The sequence below is a fragment of the Eubalaena glacialis genome, chromosome 11, assembly GCF_028564815.1.
Source record: "Eubalaena glacialis isolate mEubGla1 chromosome 11, mEubGla1.1.hap2.+ XY, whole genome shotgun sequence".
Classification (NCBI taxonomy): Eukaryota; Metazoa; Chordata; class Mammalia; order Artiodactyla; family Balaenidae; genus Eubalaena; species Eubalaena glacialis.
In genome coordinates this window covers 172,251-195,470 of record NC_083726.1, presented here as the reverse complement: position 1 = coordinate 195,470, position 23,220 = coordinate 172,251, and the positions used below count along the sequence as shown (strand labels likewise).

Genomic DNA, 23,220 nt, shown 5'->3' with positions numbered 1-23,220 from the left:
CAAGGGCAGAGGGGCAGGCAGCTGGTTTTGTAAAAGCCCCACTGTGTGCTGTAGTGAGGAGAGGGCACAAGTGAGGTAGGGAGGGAGCAAAAGCCAGTGTAAGGCCCATCCTTAAGGCTGGGTGCCCTTCTGCGAAGCAGAAGAGTTCTTCCCTGAACCATATACCCGAAGGATGGGAAGCAGGAACGCTCACCTGCTGGCTCCTGGCCCCCCCCTGGTTGAGGACCACCCCAGGAGTGTTCACCCCTTGCCCTTTAGAGCAGCTCGTTTGCGGGCTGAGAGCAGAGGGGAGAAGCAAGCCCTCTCAGGACTGCCCAGCCAGTTGCAGCAAAGGTCAGAAGACCCGCCCAGGCTGCTGACCCTTTAAAGCTGAGCAGCCATCCTGACTTTCCCAAAAGAAGCACAGAGAGTAGAACCCACCCAGGGGGCTGCAGGTATCCCCCCCAACCCAGGGTGAGGGTGATGGGGAAGTAAATGGCACCCCCGAAGAGGGACTGTTAAGGAACATTGCCTTGGTGCTGAGCAGAGCTACGGTACCAGGCCCCCCATCCCTGAGACAGCCGCCCTGAGATGGCCTCACCTGGTCTGCAGGTGTGGCGGGATGTGTGGAGGTATGAGGTGCGTGTGGGACGGGAGTTGATGCACAGCATAGGGTCTCTCCCCAAATGTGCCCCCCACACCTGGCTCATGTTTTACGGAATTAGCATAAACCCAGCATACAGGCCCTGTCCCACGTCCTGGGTCCTGTCCTGTGGCAGCACCCACATAATCCAAAGTCAGCGGCACCGAGTACCACGCCCTCTCCCCTGTGAGTGAAGTACAGCTTCGCAGGGAGGAGGATAAAACAATGTAGCCCTAAAAGCTGCCTCAGCCATCATCTGGGTTGATGACACACGGACAACTTTATTTTTGTTTCTTCTTTGTACAGATTTGGAGCAGACAAGAGCGGACGGCCCCTGGCATCTACCTGACGGGGAGGGGCCTGGCCCCCCACACCCACACTCGGCAGCCCGCAGACAGACCGGAACCCTGTAGAGCAGGAGCCCCTGTGCCCCTCTGGGGCGTCCTGCATGAGGTCACCGGGCAAGGAGCCTGACGACCCAGTGAGGTGTCTGCAGCCTTGCTCTCCCCGCGGGGAGGTGGGTGGAGTCAGCAGCCTCAGCGCCACCAGCCACCAGGACCTCGCCCCGTCCTTCCTCAGGGACTCCCCCACCGCCCCCCGTGAGGGACTGGACTGTCCTCACCGGAGGAAGTGTCTCAGGGCGGGTGACTTGTCAAGTCACGGGTGGCGAAGCAGAGGGAGAGGGTCATGCTGTTTAGTAGGGCACATGTCCCTGTGGCCACATGGCAGGGTGGGCACAGGTGGACCCCAGGGCTCTGCCCCAGTGTCTCCAGGAGGCAGTGGCTCATCCTCCACCGCAAGCACTCAGCACATTACACTGAACCTGTCTGTGGCAGCGCCGTCACCCTGGATGGCAGGGACCACGGCCCATTCCTCTCACCGCTGGCCCACATTTGCTGGGATGAGGAGGGTGGGTTAGTAATTATTTTCTTCTGTGGTTGCAACCGACCTATAGACACTGACCCTGGGTAACTTAGCCAAAAGGGAATTTATTGGGAGGGTGCTGGGGACTCCCGGGTGGAAAAGAAGGCACAAAAAGGGACCCTGCAGAGGGCCCCTGGGCAGCTCGGGCCCGGGGTGTGGGGAGCTGCCGAGGAGGATGGAGGCCGTCATGCCTCTGCCCCCAGGGCTGCGACCGCCTAAGGGGAGGTCTTCACACGAAGGAGCCAAGGAGCTGGGGGCACAAATAAATGCCCTCCTCCCTCTGTTACTGCCCTGCCTACACCAGGCCTGGGGTCCAGGAGCTGGCAGGACTCTCCAGACATCCCACAGGCAGTGTCCAGCCGTGACGAGGGTCAGGGTCGAGTCCAACACCCACAGGTAAGATGCGGGGTTCACAGTCACGGTCACGGGGGCAGGGAGGGGCGTGTCCGGGTGTCTCTTCTTCCCTCCTGAGGGACACCACAGCGCCCACAGCACGGCGTTCTGTCCCTTCCAAACACACTAGCGCCTTCCAGAGGATGCTGGGCGCCCTGAGGAAGCCGCTCGGTGGGAGTGGATGGTCTTAGGCTCACAGGAAAAGGGCTGCTTTTCAAATCAACAGCAGCAGAGAAGGGACATCGCAGACAGCATTTGTGGCTGTGAGTGTGTGTATGAATATGCGTGAGCGTGTGCCTGTCTGTGTCAAGTATGCAGGCCCGTTTGCGGGCGCACGTGCACGAACGTGGGAGAGCACGTGCGCAGACCGGTGCCTCTACAAAGAGGGTGCATCGCACTAAAGCAGCTAAAATGATGAGAAAGCTTTTCTGCTCTCAAAGCATCACAGCGAGACCAAAAGTGGAGGGGGAGGGGGAGGGGGAGAACCTTGCGTTCAGAGGGTGGAGTGAACACCCGTCAGGTCTCAGCAGACTGGGAAGCAGCCCTAACTGGTTCAATCATTTCCCGCACCCCTGCCCTGCCCCGCAGTTGCACTTTTGTAGCACCAAGCACTCTTCCTTTGTGGTATTTACTACGGTTAAATTTTTTTCTTCCAGTTTTCTCGAGATACAGTTGACACAATCACGATTAATATTTTATTTCTATTGAAGTATAAAATATACATGGCACCATAAAGGGCACTCAAGCTACACACTCAAGTGTGTAGCTCGAGTGCATTATACATATCTGTGCACCACGTTTCCACCCCCCCCCCCCAGTCAAGACGGAGGACTTCTGTAGCACCTGACGGTTCCCGATCGTTGTTCCCAGGCAATACCCACACACCGAAACCTGGGAAGTTGAGTTTCTATCACACTGAACTCCATTTGGTCTGAGTGCGCAGCGTTGATGTTCATCTCCTTTGCTAGACATTAAGCACCACAGGAGCAGGGGTGAGTGCCCTCTGTCGATTTGTGCCCCAGCCCCAAGCACAGCCCTGGGTGGTGAGTAAAGGTCCGTGGAACTAATACCGTGATGCTCACCACCCAGCTGGGCAACAGACCTGGACAAGGTGCCTGCAGGTTATGCCTGGGTGTTGGCATTCATTTATTCTTGCTGGAGTGTTTGATCTTTGGATGTGATACAGAGATCGTGCACCTGCTTCCATTCCTCTGTCCTCATCCTGAAACCAAGGCACCTCGAGGTGACTGCAGGCCCCTTGGAAGAGAAGCTGCAGGCTGCAGGGGGTGGGCATGCCCAGACCACACATGCACGTGGGCCCTCCTTATGTCAGCGCCAGTGGCTGAAGGGGCCCCCAAGGAAACCACTGCCCTATGGGGGCAGCTCCAAGATACAGCAGGATGTGGGGCATGGTTAGTGCAGCCCCCAAACCAGACTGGAAGTGATGGGAGAGTCACATGGAGAACACAGACGGGGCCTCAGCACAGGGTATCTGACACCACAGGCTCACTCAGGAGGACCCCTGCACACATACACATGCCCTCTACACGTCCCGTTCACACGTCATTCCAGCAAGACTGCTTTCAGCTGCAAGTAATAGACAAGCCAGCAGCAGTGGCTTAAATAGGCTGGTTTATTTTCTTACATTGTGAGCTCTGGAGGTACATGGCTGGAGACACTCGTTTAGCGGCTTCACGATGTCTGGTCAGGGCCAGTGATGCTGCAGCACCGTCCTCACCACCTCTGGAGGATGAGTGGTGCAGAAGACCCGGGGATTCCAGCAGACTGCCCCTGACCTTTCACTGACCAGGACCCTTGGTCACACGCCTCTCTTGGACCAATCACTGGATTGTGATTGGCTCAGACTGGCTACTACCCTCCTGGGACTAGGAGAGCCTGTACCTCAGAGGTCACGGGGCCTCTGCCCACCAATGAAAAAGTGAGGACCATTAGTAGGAGGGGGTTGGCTGTTTGGTCTACCGTGAGGACAGGACACCCACTCGGGGTCCTGAGCACCCAGACTGCACTCTTCTCACTCAACCAACGCTGAGGGAGCATGTGGGGTGTGACAGCCGCTCTAGGAGCACGTGGCCCTGAATCGGTACACACACAAGGGGACCCCAGGAGGGCTACATGCCACCACGCAGATGCCAGCGGGTGGGCAGGCAGGGGGCCCCTTCTGCAGAGAAGGTGCCAGACAGAGGCAAGGATGAGCATCTTGCCCTGATGATGGGCAACCTGGCCAGCTGCCAGGGCTGACGGACGAGGGCTGTGGGATGGGGCATGGTGGGCCACTCCAAGGAGTCTGGGTTCTATTCTGAGCATGATAGGAAGCCTGCGGTTTTGAGCACAAATGGAGCCAAACCTGCTTGTTTTTAAGAGATCACTTTGACGGGTGGGGAATGGCTCCCCTGGGGGCAGAGGCGAAGTCAGGAGACTGGAAATGTGTGTGCAGGTAGGAAACGCAGTTTTGGAAGGGGCATTGGGGGGCCGAGGGGAAGTCTCTGGAGCTGCTGACGTGCCTTCCTCAGAGCTGGCAGGGCTCCCCAGCCCACTTCACCACGTAGACTGCAACTCCTCACCCTCCTCCAGACAGGTTTCTAACAGCCAGGGCGGTCCAGTTCCTGTGCTTCTTCCCCGGGGAAAACCTGGCTCTTATGGGCACTCTGCGTCTTCGGGGTCTGCTGTCCGCCATGCCCTCGCCCCCTCCTCACCCCGTCCTGGCACATAAAAGCACCTAGTATTGCCCCCATGAACAGGTGTGCCCACACTCACCACCACGCTTGTCTGCACTGACACAAGCAATCCCCAGGGGGAGGGGGGCAGCTTCCGGAGCCAACCTCTCACTGGCCGGGTGACCTCAGACAACTTGCTGGACCTCTCCACGCCTCAGGTTCCTCATTTGTAACGGGCAGAACAACACCTATCTCAGGGCTATCACAAGGATCATGTGAATTATCACACCTACAAGTGTCAGCTGGTGTTATTAGCATTCTCAGGTACAAACCATCTCTACACACCCACAGCACAGCAATGGACCATCACGTGCCTGGGTGGGGCGAGGGGCGCGGGGCGCGGGGCTGGCCTCCGCCTATGCTCTCAGGGCTGGAGCTCAGGGCAGTGGCAGCAGGATGGCCTGGGGGTGCAGCTGGGCTGACAGCAGACCTGCAGGGCAGGGTCCTCGCCCCGGGCTATCTGGCTGGGGCTGAAGGTCACGGCAGCATCAAACTGGGCCTTGAGCAGCTGAAGTTGCTTCAGCGCCTGCAGCGCCTCTGGGGCGACCTCAGCCACACCCCCCAGCAGGTTGTAGTTCTCACCAGGGTCCTCAGACAGGTCAAAGAGCAGCGGGGGCTCATGGGCAGTCAGAGGACTAGAGGCATGGCAGGCAGGGTCCGCAGTGGTGTCGCTGTGGACAGAGCCTGCGGAGGGGGGCACATCTGGGCACAGGGCAAGGGGGGGTGTGGGCTCTGGGGCTACGAGGGGTGGGCAGGGCTGGGGGAGAGGAAGTTACCCTGGGTGAAGAAGTGTGCCTTGTACTTCCCGCTCCGCACAGCAAAGACCCCTCGGACCTCGTCTGGGTAGGCCGAGTAGAAGAAGAGGGTCTGCCGGGGGCTCTGGGGGCAAAGTCGGGGGTCTGCACATACCCAGAGCCTCAGCTCTGCGTTGGGCCCTGGATGTGCGGTGGCTCCCTGCCCACCCGAGAGCCCCAGGCGCGGCACCACTTGGACGCTGCTCAGCAGAGGGTCTGCCTGGTCCCAGGGACTTCAGTTGCTGCCCATACGCACTCCCGGGGAGGGTAAGTTGAGAGGGGCCCTGGGGGGGGTTGGGGGGAGCTGGGGTCATGAGGTCACGGGCCCTACCTTGCCTGTGCCCAGCAGCAGGGGGCTGAGGTCAACGCCATCCAAGATGACATTGGGCAGTGGGGCCCCTGCCAGGGCTGCCAGGGTGGGCAGCAGGTCCAGGGAGCTGGCTAGCTCGTGGGTCACACCTGCGGGTAGAGGGCTGTACAGTCACTCCATTTGTGATCAGGGTTGGGGAGATGGGGCCAAGAGTCCAGGAGGAGAAGGCCTGAAGACTGACCGGGAGCAATGTGGCCTGGCCAGAAGGCCAAGGCAGGCTCTCGGACGCCCCCCTCGAAAGTGGTTCCCTTTCCGCATCGCAGGAGGCCAGAGCAGCCACCGTGGGACATCCGCATCGTCTCAGGTCTGGAACACACGAGAGGTTATCTGCGATGAGGAGCCCAGGGTCTCTGGCCTGCCCCAGTGACCCCAGCCCCAGACTTCTGAGTTACACGTTTTGCCCAGAAACGGCCAGCATGTGCCTGTCCGCTCCCTGTCCTACCAAGACAAGCACCTCCATGTACTCGTGGCCCCCAGCCTCCCACACACATGCACCTGGTGTCACCACATATGGCCAGCATCTCCCAAGACCCCCTTATCCCACTATGTCCTCGACCAGCAGTCAAGATGGGAAGACCCCAGGACCCTGTGAGGGATCGACCAGCATCCTCTGCCCCCTGCCAGAGTACCCGTTGTCTGCAGTGAAGAAGACCAGTGTCTCTCCGAGCAGCCCCAGGTCCCCCACAGCCGTCATCAGGGCCCCCACAGCCGCATCCAGCTCCATCAGGGAGTCCCCAAACGGCCCTCGGCCGGAGCGCCCCGAAAAGCTCTGCCCACTGAACTGGGGATAGTGGGTGTGCTGGGGATGGAGACTGGAGTTAGCAGCAGGTAGGGGTCATGGGCAGCCCTGGGCTCGGGGGGGGGGGGCCACGATCACTCACGTGGGAGGCGTAGTACAGGAAGAACGGGCGGCCCTGGCGCTGGGCATCAGCCATGAGGTCACGGGCGAAGGCCACGTAGCGGGCCTCAAGTCCAGGAAGCCAAGGGGGCTGTGCCTCCACCGATAGGTTGGCCAACAGAGGGACAGGGACCAGGCCCTGGTCGCAGCCGCCATCGCAGGGGGTGGCCGGCGGGAAGCAGGTCAGGTTCTGGCAAGGGCCCTGGGGGAGCAGCTCCTTCAGAGGTCTGGGCTGTGGGCTGGGGCTGTAGGGTCAAGGGGAAGGACCCCTGTGGTTCCTACCTGGTCATGGGAGTATGGGATGCCCAGGAATCGATGGAAGCCATGGTGGGGGGGCAGAAAGGCCCCCTCAGGCCCCACCCCAAGGTGCCATTTGCCAGCTATCCCTGTGAGGTAGCCTCGGGCAGCCAGGACCTCAGCCAGGGTCACCTCCTCCAGGGGCAGGCCCCCTCGGGAGCTGGGCTCCAGAACGCCAGGGTACAGGCCCATCCGAACTGGGAGTCGGCCGGTCAGGAGGGCAGCCCTATAGGACAAGTCAAAGAGTCCGTGAGACAGAGCAAAAGTGATTGAGATAAACACAAGGAGAAGGGGAGAGAGAGGACAAAAACAAAGAGACGTGAACTTCTCCATAGAGAGATGGAGACCCTCTTCCTCCCTCTGCAACCCAGAGTGAAGCTGGGAGGAACTGGATGGGCAGGGGTGGGCATTTGGGGTGAGCGCTCCTGGTCTCCTTGCTCACCGGGAGGGTGTGCACAGAGACACAGGCACGTAGAAGTCCGTGAACCGCAGACCCCCTGCGGCCAGCTGGTCCAGATTGGGGGTGGTGGAACTGGGGTGTCCATAGGAGCCCAGGTCCCCATAGCCCAGGTCATCAGCAAAGATCAGCACAATGTTAGGTGGGCTGGTAGCAGCCAGGCCAGCGGCCAAGGCCAGAGTGAGGGTCCACAGAGCCACCATGGCACACGGCACAGACAGGCCTGTAACAAGAGACCCTTGGGAGAGAAGGCAAACTGGTTCCAGAAAGCGCTATCCCAAAACCCCAGACGCAAGGCACTACCCTCCCCTGATACCCCAGACCCAGGCACTAACTTCTGACACCCCAGAGCCAGGCACTACCCTCCCCTGAGACCCCAGACCCAAATACTCCCCCGACTGAGACAACTCCTTTCCTGAAGTCCCAGCGAACTCTGAGACCCTTGACCTCAACAGAACACAGGAGCCCGTAGCCTGGGATCTAACTCCCTGGAGACCCTCAAGGGCCAGGACACCTTTAGATTCTTAGGCGGAGATCTCACCCTCTTCACGTAAAGGTCCCGGCCCAGGCGCGTGATCAGGGGCAGAAGTCCCAGGACACTGACCCGCGGGGGCCCGCGAAGCGGGACGAAGGCAGTTCACGGTCGAGGAGGGGCGAACGCGGAACAGTGGGCAGCAGTGCCCTCTGCTGGCGCTTCCGCCTGGCCCGGCCCCGCCCCCGGCCCGCCCTGCGACCCGCCCCCTGACCCCGTGACTTCCGCGCGGCCCGCCCAGGGGCGGGGCTCAGGGCCGGGGAGGGGGCCCCAGGCTTGGCGGGTGTGGCGAGGCCTTCTCTGACCGGGGTTGGGGCGGGGTCGCGATCTGGCGGCGGGGGCCGGCCGGGGCGGCCGGGGCGGCCTGGGAGGGGGGCGGCGCGGTCGTGCGCGCGCTCCGACCCGCTTTGCGCCCTGAGGCAGTTGGCGCCAGGTGCGGGGCGGCCGGGGAGGTGCTCGCAAGCGGGCTGCCGGCGTTCGCGCTCGGCGCGCGGTGTGTTCCTTAAGGGGCCTGAACCCGGAGAGTGTGGAACGACCGAATCGAAACAAAAACCGTGGAGCCCGCGGGCTGCTGGCTTTTCCTTCAACACTCCTTTTGGTGTTTTTCTTGAAACAGGAGATCAAAATTTCTTCCCAACCCTTTCTCCTCCGTTCATGTGTGTGTCTGTTGTGTGTCAGGGTGTGTGTATGTGTGTGTGATGTGTCTGCGGTGTGTGTGATGTGCGGTGTGCGTGGTGGTAGTGTGTGTGCTGTGTAGAGGGGCATCTGGGGTTTGCTCTGCGTCCGGGTTACACCAATGGGAAGGGCCCATCGAAAGCGGAGATGACGGTCCTGGCTCCATCACTGCACAGCTTTGGACGAATGACTTCACCTTTTTGGTCCGCAGTTTGTTTAGCTGTTTCAAAGTAAGAGAACGCCCCAGGCGGTGGTTAGGTGGGTATCTTAGTGCAGCTGAACACCCCACGTAACTCCCCCAGAGCGCTTCCCCACAGAAGCTCCCCTAGGACATTCGTCGCCCACCCCCAGCCCTCCCCAGGGCAGCTCTCAGGCTTCAGGGTCCCCCACAAGGTCGGACCTCAGGAAGAGCAGGATGCGGGCTGCTGGTTGGGGAGGGCTTCCCGTGGTTACTGACCCTGGAGCCAGTGGGAGAGTGGACAGGGCCCCTGAAAGGCCTCTGGTCACTGGGGTGGGGGCCAAGACACAGTTTCCACTGCAGCCCTGGCTGGGGAGCTGGTATTTTGCTGGTGAAAGATGAAAGCTCAAGACGAGAGGCAGCGTGGGGGAGAAAATTGGAAGGGTAGCGACTCCCAGAGACACGGCTGGGCTTGCGGCTGCTGCTGGCCTCGTGGGGAACGGAAGGGGCTCCGGTGAGCCACCCCCTTGGTGTCACGTTCCAGTGTGGTTTCTGGGCCGGTGCGTGGGAGCAGTATGGGGTGGGTGGCCAGGACAGAAAGTTTTTCCGTGGCCCAGAAATCTTTGAACTTGTAATTGGAACTGTCACAGCTGGTTGGCGCTGTGAATCGGAGTTTAAAAGGAATCAACCAAAAGCACTTTCTTCCCTCTCTGCTGCAAGCTGGGAACTACCCCAGGCAGCGGAGGACCTGCCCTTGTTCTCTGGAAGAGCCGGCCTGTGGTTGTAATGTTATGCAAATGGCTGGCACTTTCCCCTGCAGTCTCTGGAGGCTGTTCTGGTGTGTGCACACGGGACAGCAGAGCCAGCCCAGCCCTGACCTCTGGGTGGGGGGAGGGCGCATGCGCTGCCAGCTGTGTTTGTTCAAAGCCGAGCTCTGCGGGCGCCAGAGTCTTTTGGAGATGTGAGCCTTTCTTGGCTTTGCTGCGGGAGCCGGCAGGAGGGTCAGCTTGGGACAGAGCCCCGGTGCGAGGCATCCTGCCAGGCTGCAGAAGTGGCTCTGGGCATTGCTAATTTGGAACTAACACCCACAGTTAGGAGAGGGGCCCTGTGAGCGGTGCGTGCCTGCTCTTTCGGCACCTAGGGCAAGGAGGGCCTCCCATTTCCTGGGCCTGCCTGGGGTGAGCGGGGTGGGCCAGCCGCTTCATGGAGAACACTTGGCCCACCTGAAGGGCTTCTGCAGTGGTTCTTGGGACTGGCGGATGTGGGGGACCCGAGACACCGAAGACCATCTGTGCAGGCCTCCACCTCCTGCTCTGGGTCTGCTCTGTCCACTTTGCCCTCAGCAACCATCATTCCTGTCCCCTGGGTATTGGAGGAAAATGATCCTAAGTCAGGCAGGACTGAGCACAGGTTCTGGATCTGAGGGGCGAGGATGGTGTTGACTGTTTGTGCTGTGGTTGTTAAAACCAGTGCTCATGACAGCCCATGTGAATGAAGCCAAGATGCTGGAAACTCTTTGGTTTAGTACAGAAAAAGGCATCCAAAGACAGAGAGGGATAGGAGTGTATTGTGCTTGACCTGCTCTGTTGTCCCCTAACTGTCCTCTGTGAGGGCCTGGAGGATGCTGTCATTGAGACATTGAGGTGGACTTTGGAGTAAGGAAGGGAAGCAGCAACACCCTTGCAAGGCTCTGGGGAGCTGGCCACTATGGGACAGAAATGAAATGGGATGAAAAGATGCTAGGGTGCCAGAGGCCACATGGCCAGGCAGGTATTGTCACCATCATGTCAGGCAGAGTGGCGTGGCCTCAGAGATTTTTGGCTCACTGGCCAGTGGAGTTACCCTCCAGGACAAAAACAGAGGGCAGCACTAGTGGAGGCGGGGGTGGTGGTGGAAAGACCCTGGGTCTCGGGAACATGGCCCAGACTTGACTCACAATGCAGCTCCTCTTCCAATTCCTGGACATGAGTCACTCACAGACCTGGAGCCCTCTGCCAGAGGGAAAGACCTGGCAGAAACACCCAAGGCTGTACTAAGTCTTCTCCCTGGCCTCCGCTGCGGGGAGGTATGGCCTTTGGGCAGGATGGCCATGCACTAGGGGAAGGGACACCTCAGGCTCTGAGGGGTTGTTGGGCACTGGCTCTGAGCGAATGCCACTTCTTGGACATTCTGATGCCCCCACAGTCCACTGATGAGAGCTGGGCTTTGGACGTCAGGCAAGTCATGCATTTGGGGCCATTGTCCATCCCACAATGGATACAGTGGTTACGCGAATTTATTTTGTATTAATCTCCCTGGTTCTCAAGCATATTATTCAAATAGGTATATTGAGCAGCTGGCCAGTGCAACACTACCTGCTGATCTAGACAAGGACCCTGAAGGTGGAAAGCTCAACGGAGTCTCCTACATCAGTTGAGGAAACACCAGCTACTTTAACAGATAAACCCCCAAATCTCAGTGACTCAATACAGTAGACATTTATTTCTTGCTCACAGAGAGTCCAGTCTGCAACACAGGCAGGGATGGGGGTGGGCGAGTCTCTGCTCCGTACGGGCATTAGGGACCCATGCTGAAGGAAGTGCTGCCGTTTTTGACACGTGGATTTAAGGTCATCCTAGATGCCTGCATTCAGCCAGCAGAAGAGTGAACAGAGAGCACGCAGGATAAGCAGGAGGTATTTATGGGTTAGGCCTAGGAGTGGCACACATCATTTCTACCCAAACCAATTCCAGAACTCTGTGACATGGCCCTACCTAGATGCGAAAGGGGCTGGGAAATACAGACTCCGAGGTGTGGTCTGTTGGAGCCAGCAGTTGGAGTATCAGCTTTCTGACACCTCAGTTTGCTGACTGTGGCAAAAAGAACAAATCCCCAGGGGACTAGTTCTGTGGTATTGTTGGGGGAGAGTGTATTTCTAGCAGCTCAGGGTAAGTGCTACTTTCAGTACTTCCAATGACTTTGTAGACACTAATTCCATGTATTAAATACCTTTCTGCTCAAACTAGCCATACGTGGGTCTATAATCAACACCTAAACCCTAGCTTTTACAGTCAGTGAGATGAGAGGTGGAGGAACTGGGAGGCCATGGTGTGAGGGATCACTTGGAGAGACATGGAGGATGTCAGAACTTGGAGTGAGCAGACAACCTGTCATCAGGGTGCTGAAGTTCTCAGTGAATGAGAGGATGTGTTTGACCAGGAGGGACCCATTTGGTCACTGCTGTATTCCTAGTGCCTTACCCTCATACTTTGTTGTGTGTGGGTGTGTGTGTAATAAACATTTTAAAATGCAGGATGTTGGACTTCCCTGGTGGCGCAGTGGTTAAGAATCCGCCTGCCAGTGCAGGAGACACGGGTTCAAGCCCTCGTCCAGGAAGATCCCACATGCCGCGGAGCAACTAAGCCCGTGCGCCACAACTACTGAGCCTGCGCTCTACAGCCTGCAAGCCACAACTACTGGGCCCACGTGCCACAACTACTGAAGCCTGTGCGCCTAGAGCCTGTGCTCCACAACAAGAGAAGCCACCGCAATGAGAAGCCCGCACACTGCAACGAAGAGTAGCCCCCTCTCACCGCAACTAGAAAAGGCCTGCGTGCAGCAACGAAGACCCAATGCAGCCAAAAATAAATAAATAAATAAATAAATTTATTAAAAATAAATAAAATAAAATGCAGGATGTCTTTCTGTTCATTTATTGATTCATTTAATATCTGACCAGCAAACAATCGTTAAACACTTCTTTGTGCTGACTGCTGTGGCTGAATAAGAAAAACAGATTTCCAACAATATAACCTAAAGCCCCTCTATTGTAAAACACTTGAAAATGCTGAGTAAAATATAGTAAGTAGAAACTAAAAGCAACAGGGTAAGCAAGTGTGATATCAGGGACATTCTCAATACCAGGAACTTAAAGCTCTGGGTTTTAATGGCTGCATAGAAGGCAAGAGAAAGGGATGTGGGCCCATGCAATATGAGAAGGTGGTATTTTGATACCCACATAAAGTCAGGATTATTAAAGACCCGTAATTTCAGTAAAAGGTTACAAAGACTAGGAAAAAATATCTCCTTTCCAGGAAAGAGAAATGAGAGATTTTGTGACGAACTCACTACAAGACAAATCAAATCTCCCTTCAGAATTCATAAGTACAGATGTTTACCTTCAAATGGGTGTGGGTTTTAAATATATACTGGATGGGTTTTTTTTTTTGGGTCACACTGCACAGCTTGCAGGATCTTAGTTCCCCGACCAGGGATCGAAACTGCGCCCCCAGCAGTGGAAGTGTGGAGTCCTAACCACTGGACCGCAAGGGAATTCCCTACCTGGGTGGTTTAGAATTGAGTTGAAGTGGTTATATGTTGGCAGCATTGAGGCACCTAGCAGGAGCAAATGCAAATCACCTCGGGAGGAGTTCAATCCCTCCAGCTTACCACAGTTTGGATTAACCAAACATGAGATCACAATCTAAAAATCACAAAACATGTAAAGATGCTAAAAATGGCCTCAGAGATAAAAGATGCAATTGAAAACCTGAACAAGGAAAGAGAAACTGTTAGAAAGCATCAGAAAAAAAGGATAAAGGAAAAGAAAGAATCTGATAGATTTTAAAATGAACGCAATATAACTTTAGAAATGAAAAATATAATAATTGAAATTTCAATGGGCAGGTTAATAGCAGACTAGACACAGCTGAGAATTATTAAACTAGAAGATGGTAGGCTGAATACAAAATAGTTAGACTGGGAGATGAGACCATTTTATAGAAGTTACAGTGAGAAGGTCTAATATATATTAAAAATTTCAATCTTTTAAAATTTTTCACAATTTATAATTTAACAAAATATATTCACAATGTTGTAGAACCATCACCACTATTCATTTCCAGAACTTGTTCATTATCTCAAAGAGAAACTCTGTCCCCATTAACAATACTATCTATTCTCTCCTTTCCCCAGCCCCTGGTAACCTCTATTCTGCTTTCTGTCTCTATGAATTTGCCTATTCTAGGAACCTCATATCAGTAGAGTCATATAATGTTTGTCCTTTGTGAATGGCTTATTTCCCTTCACATAATGTTTTCAATGTTCATACATGAGGTCTAACATATTTTTAAAAGAAGATACTGAGGAGATACAATATTAAAAAAGATAATAGCAGAGAATTTTCAGATTTGATGAAAGACGTAACTCCTCAGATTCAGGAATCACAACAAATCACAAACTGGATAACTAAAACTAAAAGAACACCTAGGCATATCATATTGAAATTGAATAATATTAAAGACAACAGGGTCTGAAAAGTAGCCACAGAGAACAAATTACCTATGGAAAGAATAACAATTCAAAACAGTATTTATTTTAATGGCAACAAGATGACAATAGAATAGGAAGTTTAAAATGTGGCATGTCAATAACTGCTAATCTAGAATTGTATACCCACAGTGGCAGCTTGCTAGTTGCCTATTCTGATATCCATCATGCCTTCTTCCTTATTAACAGAGTCCTGGTTTTCTAGGAGGCAGTAATGTGCTCACCTAAGAAAACATTTTCTAGCCTCACTTGCAGCCAGACCCAGTTCTGGCCAATAGGATGTAAGCAGTTATTGGGTAAGGTATCAAAATGTTCCTTAAGAGGGTCAGCTATCTGTTCATAAGGAAAAACTCTCTACAGACAAGGACTAGAAGGTAATTTTCTTTATCAGTAAAGGGTATCTATAAAAAAACCTTCAGATAACATATTTAATGGTGCAATAGCAAACATTTTCTACTGATGATTGGGAGCAAAGCAAGAATGCCTGCTCTTATCACTTCTGTATGACACTGTACTGGTGGTCATTGCAACAAGGCAAGAAAAATAAATGAAAGGCATAAACATTCAAAATAAGGAAGTATTTTGCTATTTGCTGACTATTTATGTAGAAAATCCTAAGGAATCTACAAAAATACTATAAAATGAAGTGAATTTAACAAGGTTATAAGCTACAAAATTTACATACAAAAATCAGTTGTGTTTTTATATACTAGCAACAAACAATTATAGCATGAAATTTAAAAATTTCATTTGTAATAATGTGAAATAACGAAATTCTTAGGAGCAAATTTAACAAAATGTTTAAGAATGCAACCCTGAAAACTACTAAGCCTTGCTGAGATACCTGAGGAAAACAAAATAAATGGGGGACATACCATGTTCAAACGTTAGAAGATTCAATATTGTTAAGATGTCCATTTTCTCTAAATATATTTATAGACTCAATGCAATACCCAATTAAATTCCCAGGTGGTTTTTAATTTTTGTAGAAATTGACAAGCTGATTCTAAAACTTCTAAAACATAGAAATGAAAATGACCTAGAATAGCCAACAAAATTAAAAAAGAATGAAGTCGTAGGACTTACACTATCTGATTTCAAGACTTAGTATAGAGTTATAGAAATTAAGATAGTGTGGTATTGGAGAAAGCATATAAATATAGATTAGGGCTTCCCTGGTGGCACAGTGGTTAAGAATCCGCCTGCCAATGCAGGGGACATGGGTTCAAGCCCTGGTCCAGGAAGATTCCACGTGCTGCAGAGCAACTAAGTCTGTGCGCCACAAGTACTGAGCCTGCCCTCTAGAGCCTGTGAGCCACAAATACTGAGCCCGCGTGCCACAACTACTGAAGCCCACACTCCTAGAGCCCGTGCTCTGCAACATGAGAAGCCACCACAGTGAGAAGCCCACGCACCATAACCAAGAGTAGCCCCCGCTCGCCACAACTAGAGAAAGCCTGCGTGCAGCAACGAAGACCCAACGCAGCCAAAAAAAAATAAACAAAATAAATAAATTAAAAAAAAATTAAAAATATAGATTAAAGGAAAAGTAAAGAAAGTGCAAAGGCAATCCAGTGGGAAAGGAAAGTCTTCAAAAATGGTGTTGAGAGGTCCCTAAAATGGTGGAGACAGAAAGTAGAAAAGTGGTTACAGGGGCCGGGGGAGGGGAATGGAGCGTTACTACTTAATGGGCACAGAGTTTCCATATGGCATGATGAAAAAGTTCTGGACATAGTGGTGATGGTTGCAAAACAATGTAAATAAAAATATTTTAAAATAATTTAAAAATGGAATGAAACAACTGGACACCCCAAAAGGGAAAATACAAACATCAACCTTTTCTTGACACCACAAATAAAAATTAACTTGAAATTAATCATAGAACTAAATGAAAAGTTAAAACTACAACTTCTCATTGAAAACACAGGAGAAAATTTTATGATCTTTCAGGAGGCAAAGATTTATTGGATAGGACACAGAATATAAATGATAGAAGAAAAAAGATAAGCTCACTCTATAATAATAAAAAACTTCTGTTCTTTGAAGGAAACTACTATGCAAGTGAAAGGAAGCTACAAAATTAGAGAACTTTTGCAATACACGTTTCTTACAAAAAAATTTGTTCCCACAATATATAAAGAGCTTCAAAATTTCAATCAGGTAAACTACACATTTTAAAAAAAATGGTCAGTGGACTTGAAGGGACACTTCACAAAAGACACGTGAATGGCTAATAAGCATATGAAAAGAGGCTCAATATCATTAGTCATCAGAGAAATGCAAATTTAATCACACAAGGAGATACCACTATACATCCATTAGAATGGCTAAAAATTAAAAAGACAGGAAATACCAAGTGTTAGCAAGGATGTGGAGGAGATGGGAAAGGTTGGAATGTAAAATGGTACTATCATTCTGGAAAACTGCTTGCCAGTTTCTTTAAAAGTTAGCAAAAATATTCACAGCAGTTTTATTCATCATTGTCCCAAACTAGAATCAACCCAAATATGCATATCAACGTGGTATTTTCCTAAAATGGAATACTGCTCAGAACAAAAAAATGAACTGAGTGGGATTTATCCCTAGGAGGGCTTCCCTTCAAGATGGTGGGTGGGGACGTGTGAGTGCATGGGGACTCTGGCAGAAAGTAGGCTGGGGATCCCCTGTCATTCAGAAAGTTGAGAAGGAGGGGCTAGGAATTACCTTTCATAAAAAGCTAAGTCCCTCCCTCCCTGCAATAACAGCCCCACTTCTCTTCTGGCCCAGGGGTCTCTCCAGTCCCCCGCCCACTGTACTCAGGGAGCAGTTCTGTGCCCTGCAGCTGGAGTCAGCTGATCCCACCCCACTCCAGCATGGTCCCACTGTGCCCAGCTGGCCCCTTCCCCAGAAGTCTCTGTGACATTAGGGCTGTGCAGCCAACTCTTGAGTTTTGTTGGCTTTTCCATCTTCTGATCCGTCCGTATCATGTCTTCACAGATTTTATTCACAATCCATGTGTCTGTCTTTTGACACTAGGATGGACTTATTATTTAAAAAAATACACTGTTCCTTTTAACACTACTGTATTATACACTTAAAAATGGTTAAGATGGTAAACTTTATATTATGTATTATTTACCATAATAATTTTTAAAAAAACCTCACATAGTTCTTAAATTGTCAGTGACCTTTGGGAAGAAGAGGTAAACATGTAGGCAAAACTCACAGTCTTGAACCAAAGGGTAAGTAGAATCCTAAGTGTGAAATTAACTAGGCATATATTTCTCACTCTTAATTTCACTGTTAAAATAATATTTTAAGGCTAATGCTCTTTCTAAGAACTTACAACAAAGATCAGCCATCCCTTCTCACGGCTCTAAGTTTTGCCACTATACACGAAGAATGTGCATTAGAATGCACTCCTTTGGTTGAGATGACAGAAACCAAATCTGAACTAGCCTTATGATTATACCAAAAATGTGTTCACTATGTAGCAGGCACGTGGTGAGCATGTCACATCCATGGGCCTCATCTAACCTGCACGACAGCCCAGGGGGACAGGAGCCACCTTGTCAGCCCAAAGGCAGGTTTCTGGTATGTGGCCTGAATGAGGGAGGGAATGAAGTAATTCCTACCATTGTACCCAACGTACCAGAGCTCACAGGGAGACATAGGGAAGCCAGGAGGCTTTCTCAGGCCACTGGGGTATCTTGTGGCGGAGCTGGGATTCCAATCGAGGCCCTTGCCCTAAGGCCAGCCCTTCAGCCTCTCTTTTCCATGGATTTTCAACCTAGAAGGGAAAGTCCCTTCTAGGGACCCTTGGCTCTTGAAACCAAAGGCGAGAAAAGCAGATTTCAGGGACTAAGTCTGGGGGCTCAAGCTCCTTCAGAACCGTCCTCGTCTCCTGTATCTATATTCCTTGCAGGGTTGCTTTCTTCCCAAGGCTGGAATCTCGGTCACTAGCAGTTGCCGAGCTACATCTCTCCTGTGAATCCCAAGAGTAGAAAAAGGGTTTCTTCCCTTAGTTACAAGAGTAAGACTCCAGGGCAGGATTCTCATTGGTCCTACTTGGGTCACATGCCCACTGATGTGTTTCAAATCCTGGTTTCTCCACTGATGAGCCACATGTGATTCTGGACAAGATAAGTTACTTCTAGTTTGCTTCGTTTCCTCATCTGTTACATGAGGACAATAATGGGCTTGCTTAGTGATTTTGTGATGACTGAATGAGTTAATACGTGTCATACACTTAGGATGACATGTAGTGCTCAAAAACCTGGTGAGTAATCTATTTTCATAATTCTTATAATATATTTCTCTTTCATTTAAGCAATTTTCATAAAGCTTTGTGGTGATCTCGCTGTGGAGAAGTCTCCCTATGAAGTTGTAACCACTGCCTGTCCCCAACAATTTTGGAGTCTGAACTGTATTACTCTTTGTAGCCCCCAGGACCACCAAGCCAAGAAATGAACATAAAACAGGTCCTGGGCTAGTCGTACTCCTCTGAGGGACACATCTAGGCTGCCCAGGATTTCCACATAAATACAGGCCCAGCTGAGTTTGTAACCCCAAGTCACAAAACTGTCACAGAAAGAACCTACAGTCCCCCTACAGTGAGTGAGTCGGTGGACACCGCAAACAGGATTAGACCACCAAAAATTTCACATAAGGGAACTACTGACTAGAATTTTAAAATAAATGTTTTTAAAATAATTAAAGACAAAAGAAATCTAAAAATTGCATTAAATAAAAAAGAAAAAGCCAATATAAAGAAAGAACAAGCAGATTTGATAATGTACCAAACAGGGCTTACAGAAATAAAACCTATGGTCATTGAAATTTAAAATTCTATGGGGAAAAAAACAACAACAACCCTATGGATGGGATTAACAGCAGACTAAAATCAAACAGAATCAGTGAGATGGAAGTCAGAATTGGGAAAATTAGGGGCATCCCTGGTGGCGCAGTGGTTGAGAGTCTGCCTGCTAATGCAGGGGACGCGGGTTCGAGCCCTGGTCTGGGAGGATCCCACATGCCGCGGAGCGACTGGGCCCGTGAGCCACAATTACTGAGCCTGCGCGTCTGGAGCCTGTGATCCGCAACAAGAGAGGCCGCGATAGTGAGAGGCCCGCGCACCGCGATGAAGAGTGGCCCCCGCTTGCCGCAACTAGAGAAAGCCCTCGCACAGAAACGAAGACCCAACACAGCCATAAATAAATAAATAAATAAATAAATAAAAAAGACTTTAAAAAAAAAAAAAAAGAAGACAACCATAGAATTGTGATGATTAGGACTATATCTAACTTAGAGCTAATGCTCATCCACTTATCCACCTCTTTAAAAAAAAAAAAAAAAAAAAAAAGAATTGGGAAAATTACCCAGAATACAGCACACAGAGAGAAAAATCTTCCAAGTATTGAGAAAAAAATAATTTGTCAATTTAGAATTCTACACTGGCTAAATTATCACTCAAAATGAGGGTGAAATAAGACATTTCAAAGACTGAAATTTGTCACTGCTTTCAGGAAGAACAAAATTCAAGCCAGAAGGAAAGTGAGTAAAGAGCGGGTTGACATGTGACTCCTCAAGCAGCCTCACTGGAGTGAGGACGATGTGGACAAAGACCTGCAGCTAAAGCATCTTCAACTCCCACTAGTGCCCGAGGTGGGTGGAGACAGTAATTAACCTCAGGCTTTGTTAATCCCACATGCTGAAAATTTAAGTGTGTTTATGAAAATGATAGAGAATGCTGGACTTCCAAAACAATGGGAGTTGAGGGAAAAAGGAATAAAGATAATGTGATCAATCAAACGGAGGGCCCAAAGGGAGAAAAAAGCAGCATAGAGGAAAAACAAAAACAAAAAACCAACCGACAACACAAAATAAGATGGTAAAAATCAATGGAAACATATCAGTAATCAATAATCACACTAAAACACCATCAAAAGTTGAAAATTGTAAGATTGGTTTTCATAAAAATCTGGCCACACATACTATTTACCACAAGCACACCTAGGAATGTAAGATGTAGAAAGGATAAAAGGAAAATGAGGGGAAAAGACATACGAGGTCAATACTCACAGAAAAGTGCTGTGCCTAGGCTAATTATTGAAAAAAAATAAAATTAAGGCAAAAAGCATAGGGATAAAGAAGGGTACCATATAATAATAAAAGGAATAATTTATCAGGAAGCTATAATAATCCTAAACCTGTTAGCATTAAAAACAAAGTCTGGAAAGACATATAAATCCCAAATTGGCAAAATTTCATGGTGAGACTGCTAAAGTGGGATTTTATCCCACTTCTTTTTTAAAATTAATTAATTAATTTATTTATTTTTGGCTGCGTTGGGTCTTCGTGGCTGCGCGTGGGCTTTCTTTTTTTAGTTGTGGTGAGCCGGGGCTACTCTTCATTGCCACGCGCGGGCCTCTCATTGCGGTGGCCTCTCTCGTCACGGAGCACCGGCTCTAGAGCGCAGGCTCAGTAGTTGTGGCGCACGGGCCTAGCTGCTCTGCGGCATGTGGGATCTTCCCAGACCAGGGCTCGAACCCGTGTCCCCTGCATTGGCAGGCGGATTCCTAACCACTGCGCCACCAGGGAAGCCCATCCCACTTCTTTTAGTAACTTATAAATCAAGCAAACGAACATTAGAAAGGACATAGGATATTTGAATAATACAATTAACAATCTTGATATAATGGAGATATATATATATATATATATCTGCATTATGCAGATCACCTTCTGACCACAACACAATAAAAAAAGAAATCAGTAGCTAAGGGTTAGTCCTCCCTCCAAAGAAAACCTAGTATATATTTGAAAATTTAAGTAAGCATATTTTTCAGCAATTCCTAAAGCAAACAATACAATTGATATTAGAAAATCAACAAGATGAAATTAAAAATACTACTTTTCAAGACTTACTGGACATAACTAAAGTCACACTTGGAAATTTATAACCTTAAATACTCATTGTCAGAGAAGAGAAAGACTAAAAATTGAGTTGAGTACCCAGCTGAAGAAATAAGAAAAAGAATCTTAACAACAACCAAAACAGTAGAAAGAAAGAAACAAAATAGAAATAGAGATGATTAACAGAATGAAAAGTTGATTCTTTAGAAATAGATTTGTATTCCTAGGGAGATAAAACTTAACAAATCAGACTCAGGATGAAACACAATCTAAATATACTGATAGATGTTAAATAACTAGAAGCAAAACAACAACAACAACAGCAACAACAAACAAACAAAACCCCAAAACCCTACCCACAAAAATTACACCAGATCCGGACAGTCAACTGAACAATCAGGTATTCTGCCCCTACAGTCTGCTCTGGAGGTTGGAGAGGGTCTGCTCTGAAGAAAGTTGGGCGTGAACAGTCTGTAGATGAAGGTTCAGCAAATACACGCTGAGCATCGACTGAGCACCAGGGCCTTGGACACAGCAGTGAACCAAACCGGCAAAGCTCCCTCTCCACAGGGAGCCTACATTCTGGGGGGAAAGACAGATCCTAAACAGTGAGCGACAAGTAAGTGAATTACAGGGCAGGTAGACACTAGGGTGCTGCCGAGGAAAGATCAGAGTGGAGGGCAGAGGAAGAGTATAGACTGTGAGAGAAGACCAAGGGCAGCCAGGGGATCACCTGACAGCAGGACACTCATCTGCCCCACACCCCCAGTTGTCAAGGAAACCAGGGGGTGAGGGGAGATAGGAGAGAAAGCAGGCCTGTGGGGTTTTCAGCAAGAGGCGGATTGTGGGGCCAGGCCGCTGTAGGCCGAGGGGTGAGAGGGAGGGAAGGGTTAGGGTTTGGGTGAGGAGGTGGCCCCAGGAATGTAAAAGGAGGGAGGGATGGCATGGTGAGGGAGGGGGACACAAACGGGCTCACCAGGAAGGGCCAGGAATTGGGGGTGGACCACCCACGCTGGGGGGGGGCTTAAGACTTTGAGGGTGTGGGGCACCAAGGGTGTCAGATGGCCTATGCAGTGGCCGGTGTGCAGGGGTTCACCCACGGATGGGTTTAACCCTGTGCCAGGCACTGTTCTGGACGCTTTGCCCACATGAGCTCCCAAAGGCCCTGGGCGTCTGAACGTGTGTGGTGGGAAGAAGTGGGGATGGGAGAACCATGGGTCATTCTGGAATCTTAGCCCTGATGGAAGGAGTGGAGATGCAGAAGGGCCATGGAGTCTGGGGAATCCTCACCTTCAAGGACAGAGACAGGAGAGCAGAGGGGTGAGGCTGGGAGGTGGTGAGGAGCCTGGGGGTCTTTTACTCTCAACAAAATAGCTTGTCCCGGGGCTTCCTCCTCTGTAGACCCACCATGTTGCAGGGACAGGAGGACATTGTGTGGGTAAGGTGCTTCTGGGTATTGGAATTTTTGCCGTTTGCCAGGGTGGTGGTGGGTCCAGAGGAGTGGTGCCGGTTTGGCATTCGTTCATTACGTACCCATCCTTTGCGCCAGGTGCTCTGTGGAAACAGCCCTGGAAGTGCAGGCCCGTCTGAGCCTGGAGACCAGGAATGTGGTCATCAGCAAGGTTGTGAGGTTTCCTCCTGAAAGCTCGGCATTCATGGTGCTGGACTCACCGAGGACAGTGGGTTGCTGGGGAGGCCGAGGGGGCCTCTGTGAGGTCCAGGCGGGGTGGCCAGGTGGGCGCCTGGCTCTCCAGGTCAAGGGTAGGTTTGCAGGGAGAGCACGGAGGCCTGGGGCTGCTCTGCGGCTGGGTGTGAGCCTCCTCCTTCAGTTCCATCACGAATTGGGGACTCCGGTGAGCACGGCCCGGCCTTGCAGCTGCCACAGCGGGAGGGATGAGGGACACGGGGGGGTGGGGGCAGCTCTGGGTGACTCAGGGAGGGGAGGACAGGGGCAGGAAGACAGTGGAGACAGGAGGGGGGCCGGGAAGCACTAGTTTCCTCTCTCCAGGGCTGGGCCACGTGCTTCCCAAGGTGCTTCCTGCAGATAAGTGGGCTTCCGACAGCCCCTTCCTGCTCCCCCCTTCCCCTACCCCTCCCATCCTGCTCCAGCCCCTGGGGACCTTCAGCTCCCCCACTCAGGCCAG

The 23,220-nt window shown here is 51.0% G+C and overlaps 1 protein-coding gene across 4 annotated transcripts; it reads right to left on the bottom strand.

Moving 5' to 3' along the window:
• Window positions 1-4,904: 4,904 nt before the first annotated feature.
• On the bottom strand, window positions 4,905-8,220 carry ARSA (arylsulfatase A). 4 transcript variants are annotated; one of them, XM_061205823.1, is made up of 9 exons: window positions 8,032-8,220; window positions 7,476-7,728; window positions 7,019-7,259; window positions 6,720-6,938; window positions 6,468-6,637; window positions 6,020-6,144; window positions 5,800-5,927; window positions 5,451-5,553; window positions 4,905-5,358 (listed from the first exon to the last, which is right to left on the bottom strand). In XM_061205823.1, the coding sequence occupies exons 2-9, from the start codon at window positions 7,691-7,693 to the stop codon at window positions 5,039-5,041; spliced, it is 1,524 nt and encodes a 507-aa protein (XP_061061806.1). In that variant the 5' UTR covers window positions 7,694-7,728; window positions 8,032-8,220; the 3' UTR covers window positions 4,905-5,038. The 4 variants fall into 4 exon arrangements, with proteins under 4 accessions (XP_061061806.1, XP_061061807.1, XP_061061808.1 ...); XM_061205824.1 differs by having other exon boundaries at window positions 7,476-7,713; XM_061205825.1 differs by having other exon boundaries at window positions 8,095-8,220.
• Window positions 8,221-23,220: the final 15,000 nt, after the last annotated feature.

What these genes read in the sequence shown, in the direction of transcription:
- ARSA (XM_061205823.1), bottom strand. Translation starts at nt 7,693, where the DNA reads ATGGTGGCTCTGTGGACCCTCACTCTGGCCTTGGCCGCTGGCCTGGCT. An exon ending in TCTCTGTGCACACCCTCCCG is followed by an intron (nt 7,260 to 7,475) that starts GTGAGCAAGGAG and finishes CTTGTCCTATAG; the next exon opens with GGCTGCCCTCCTGACCGGCC. An exon ending in TCCCATACTCCCATGACCAG is followed by an intron (nt 6,939 to 7,018) that starts GTAGGAACCACA and finishes CTGCTCCCCCAG; the next exon opens with GGCCCTTGCCAGAACCTGAC.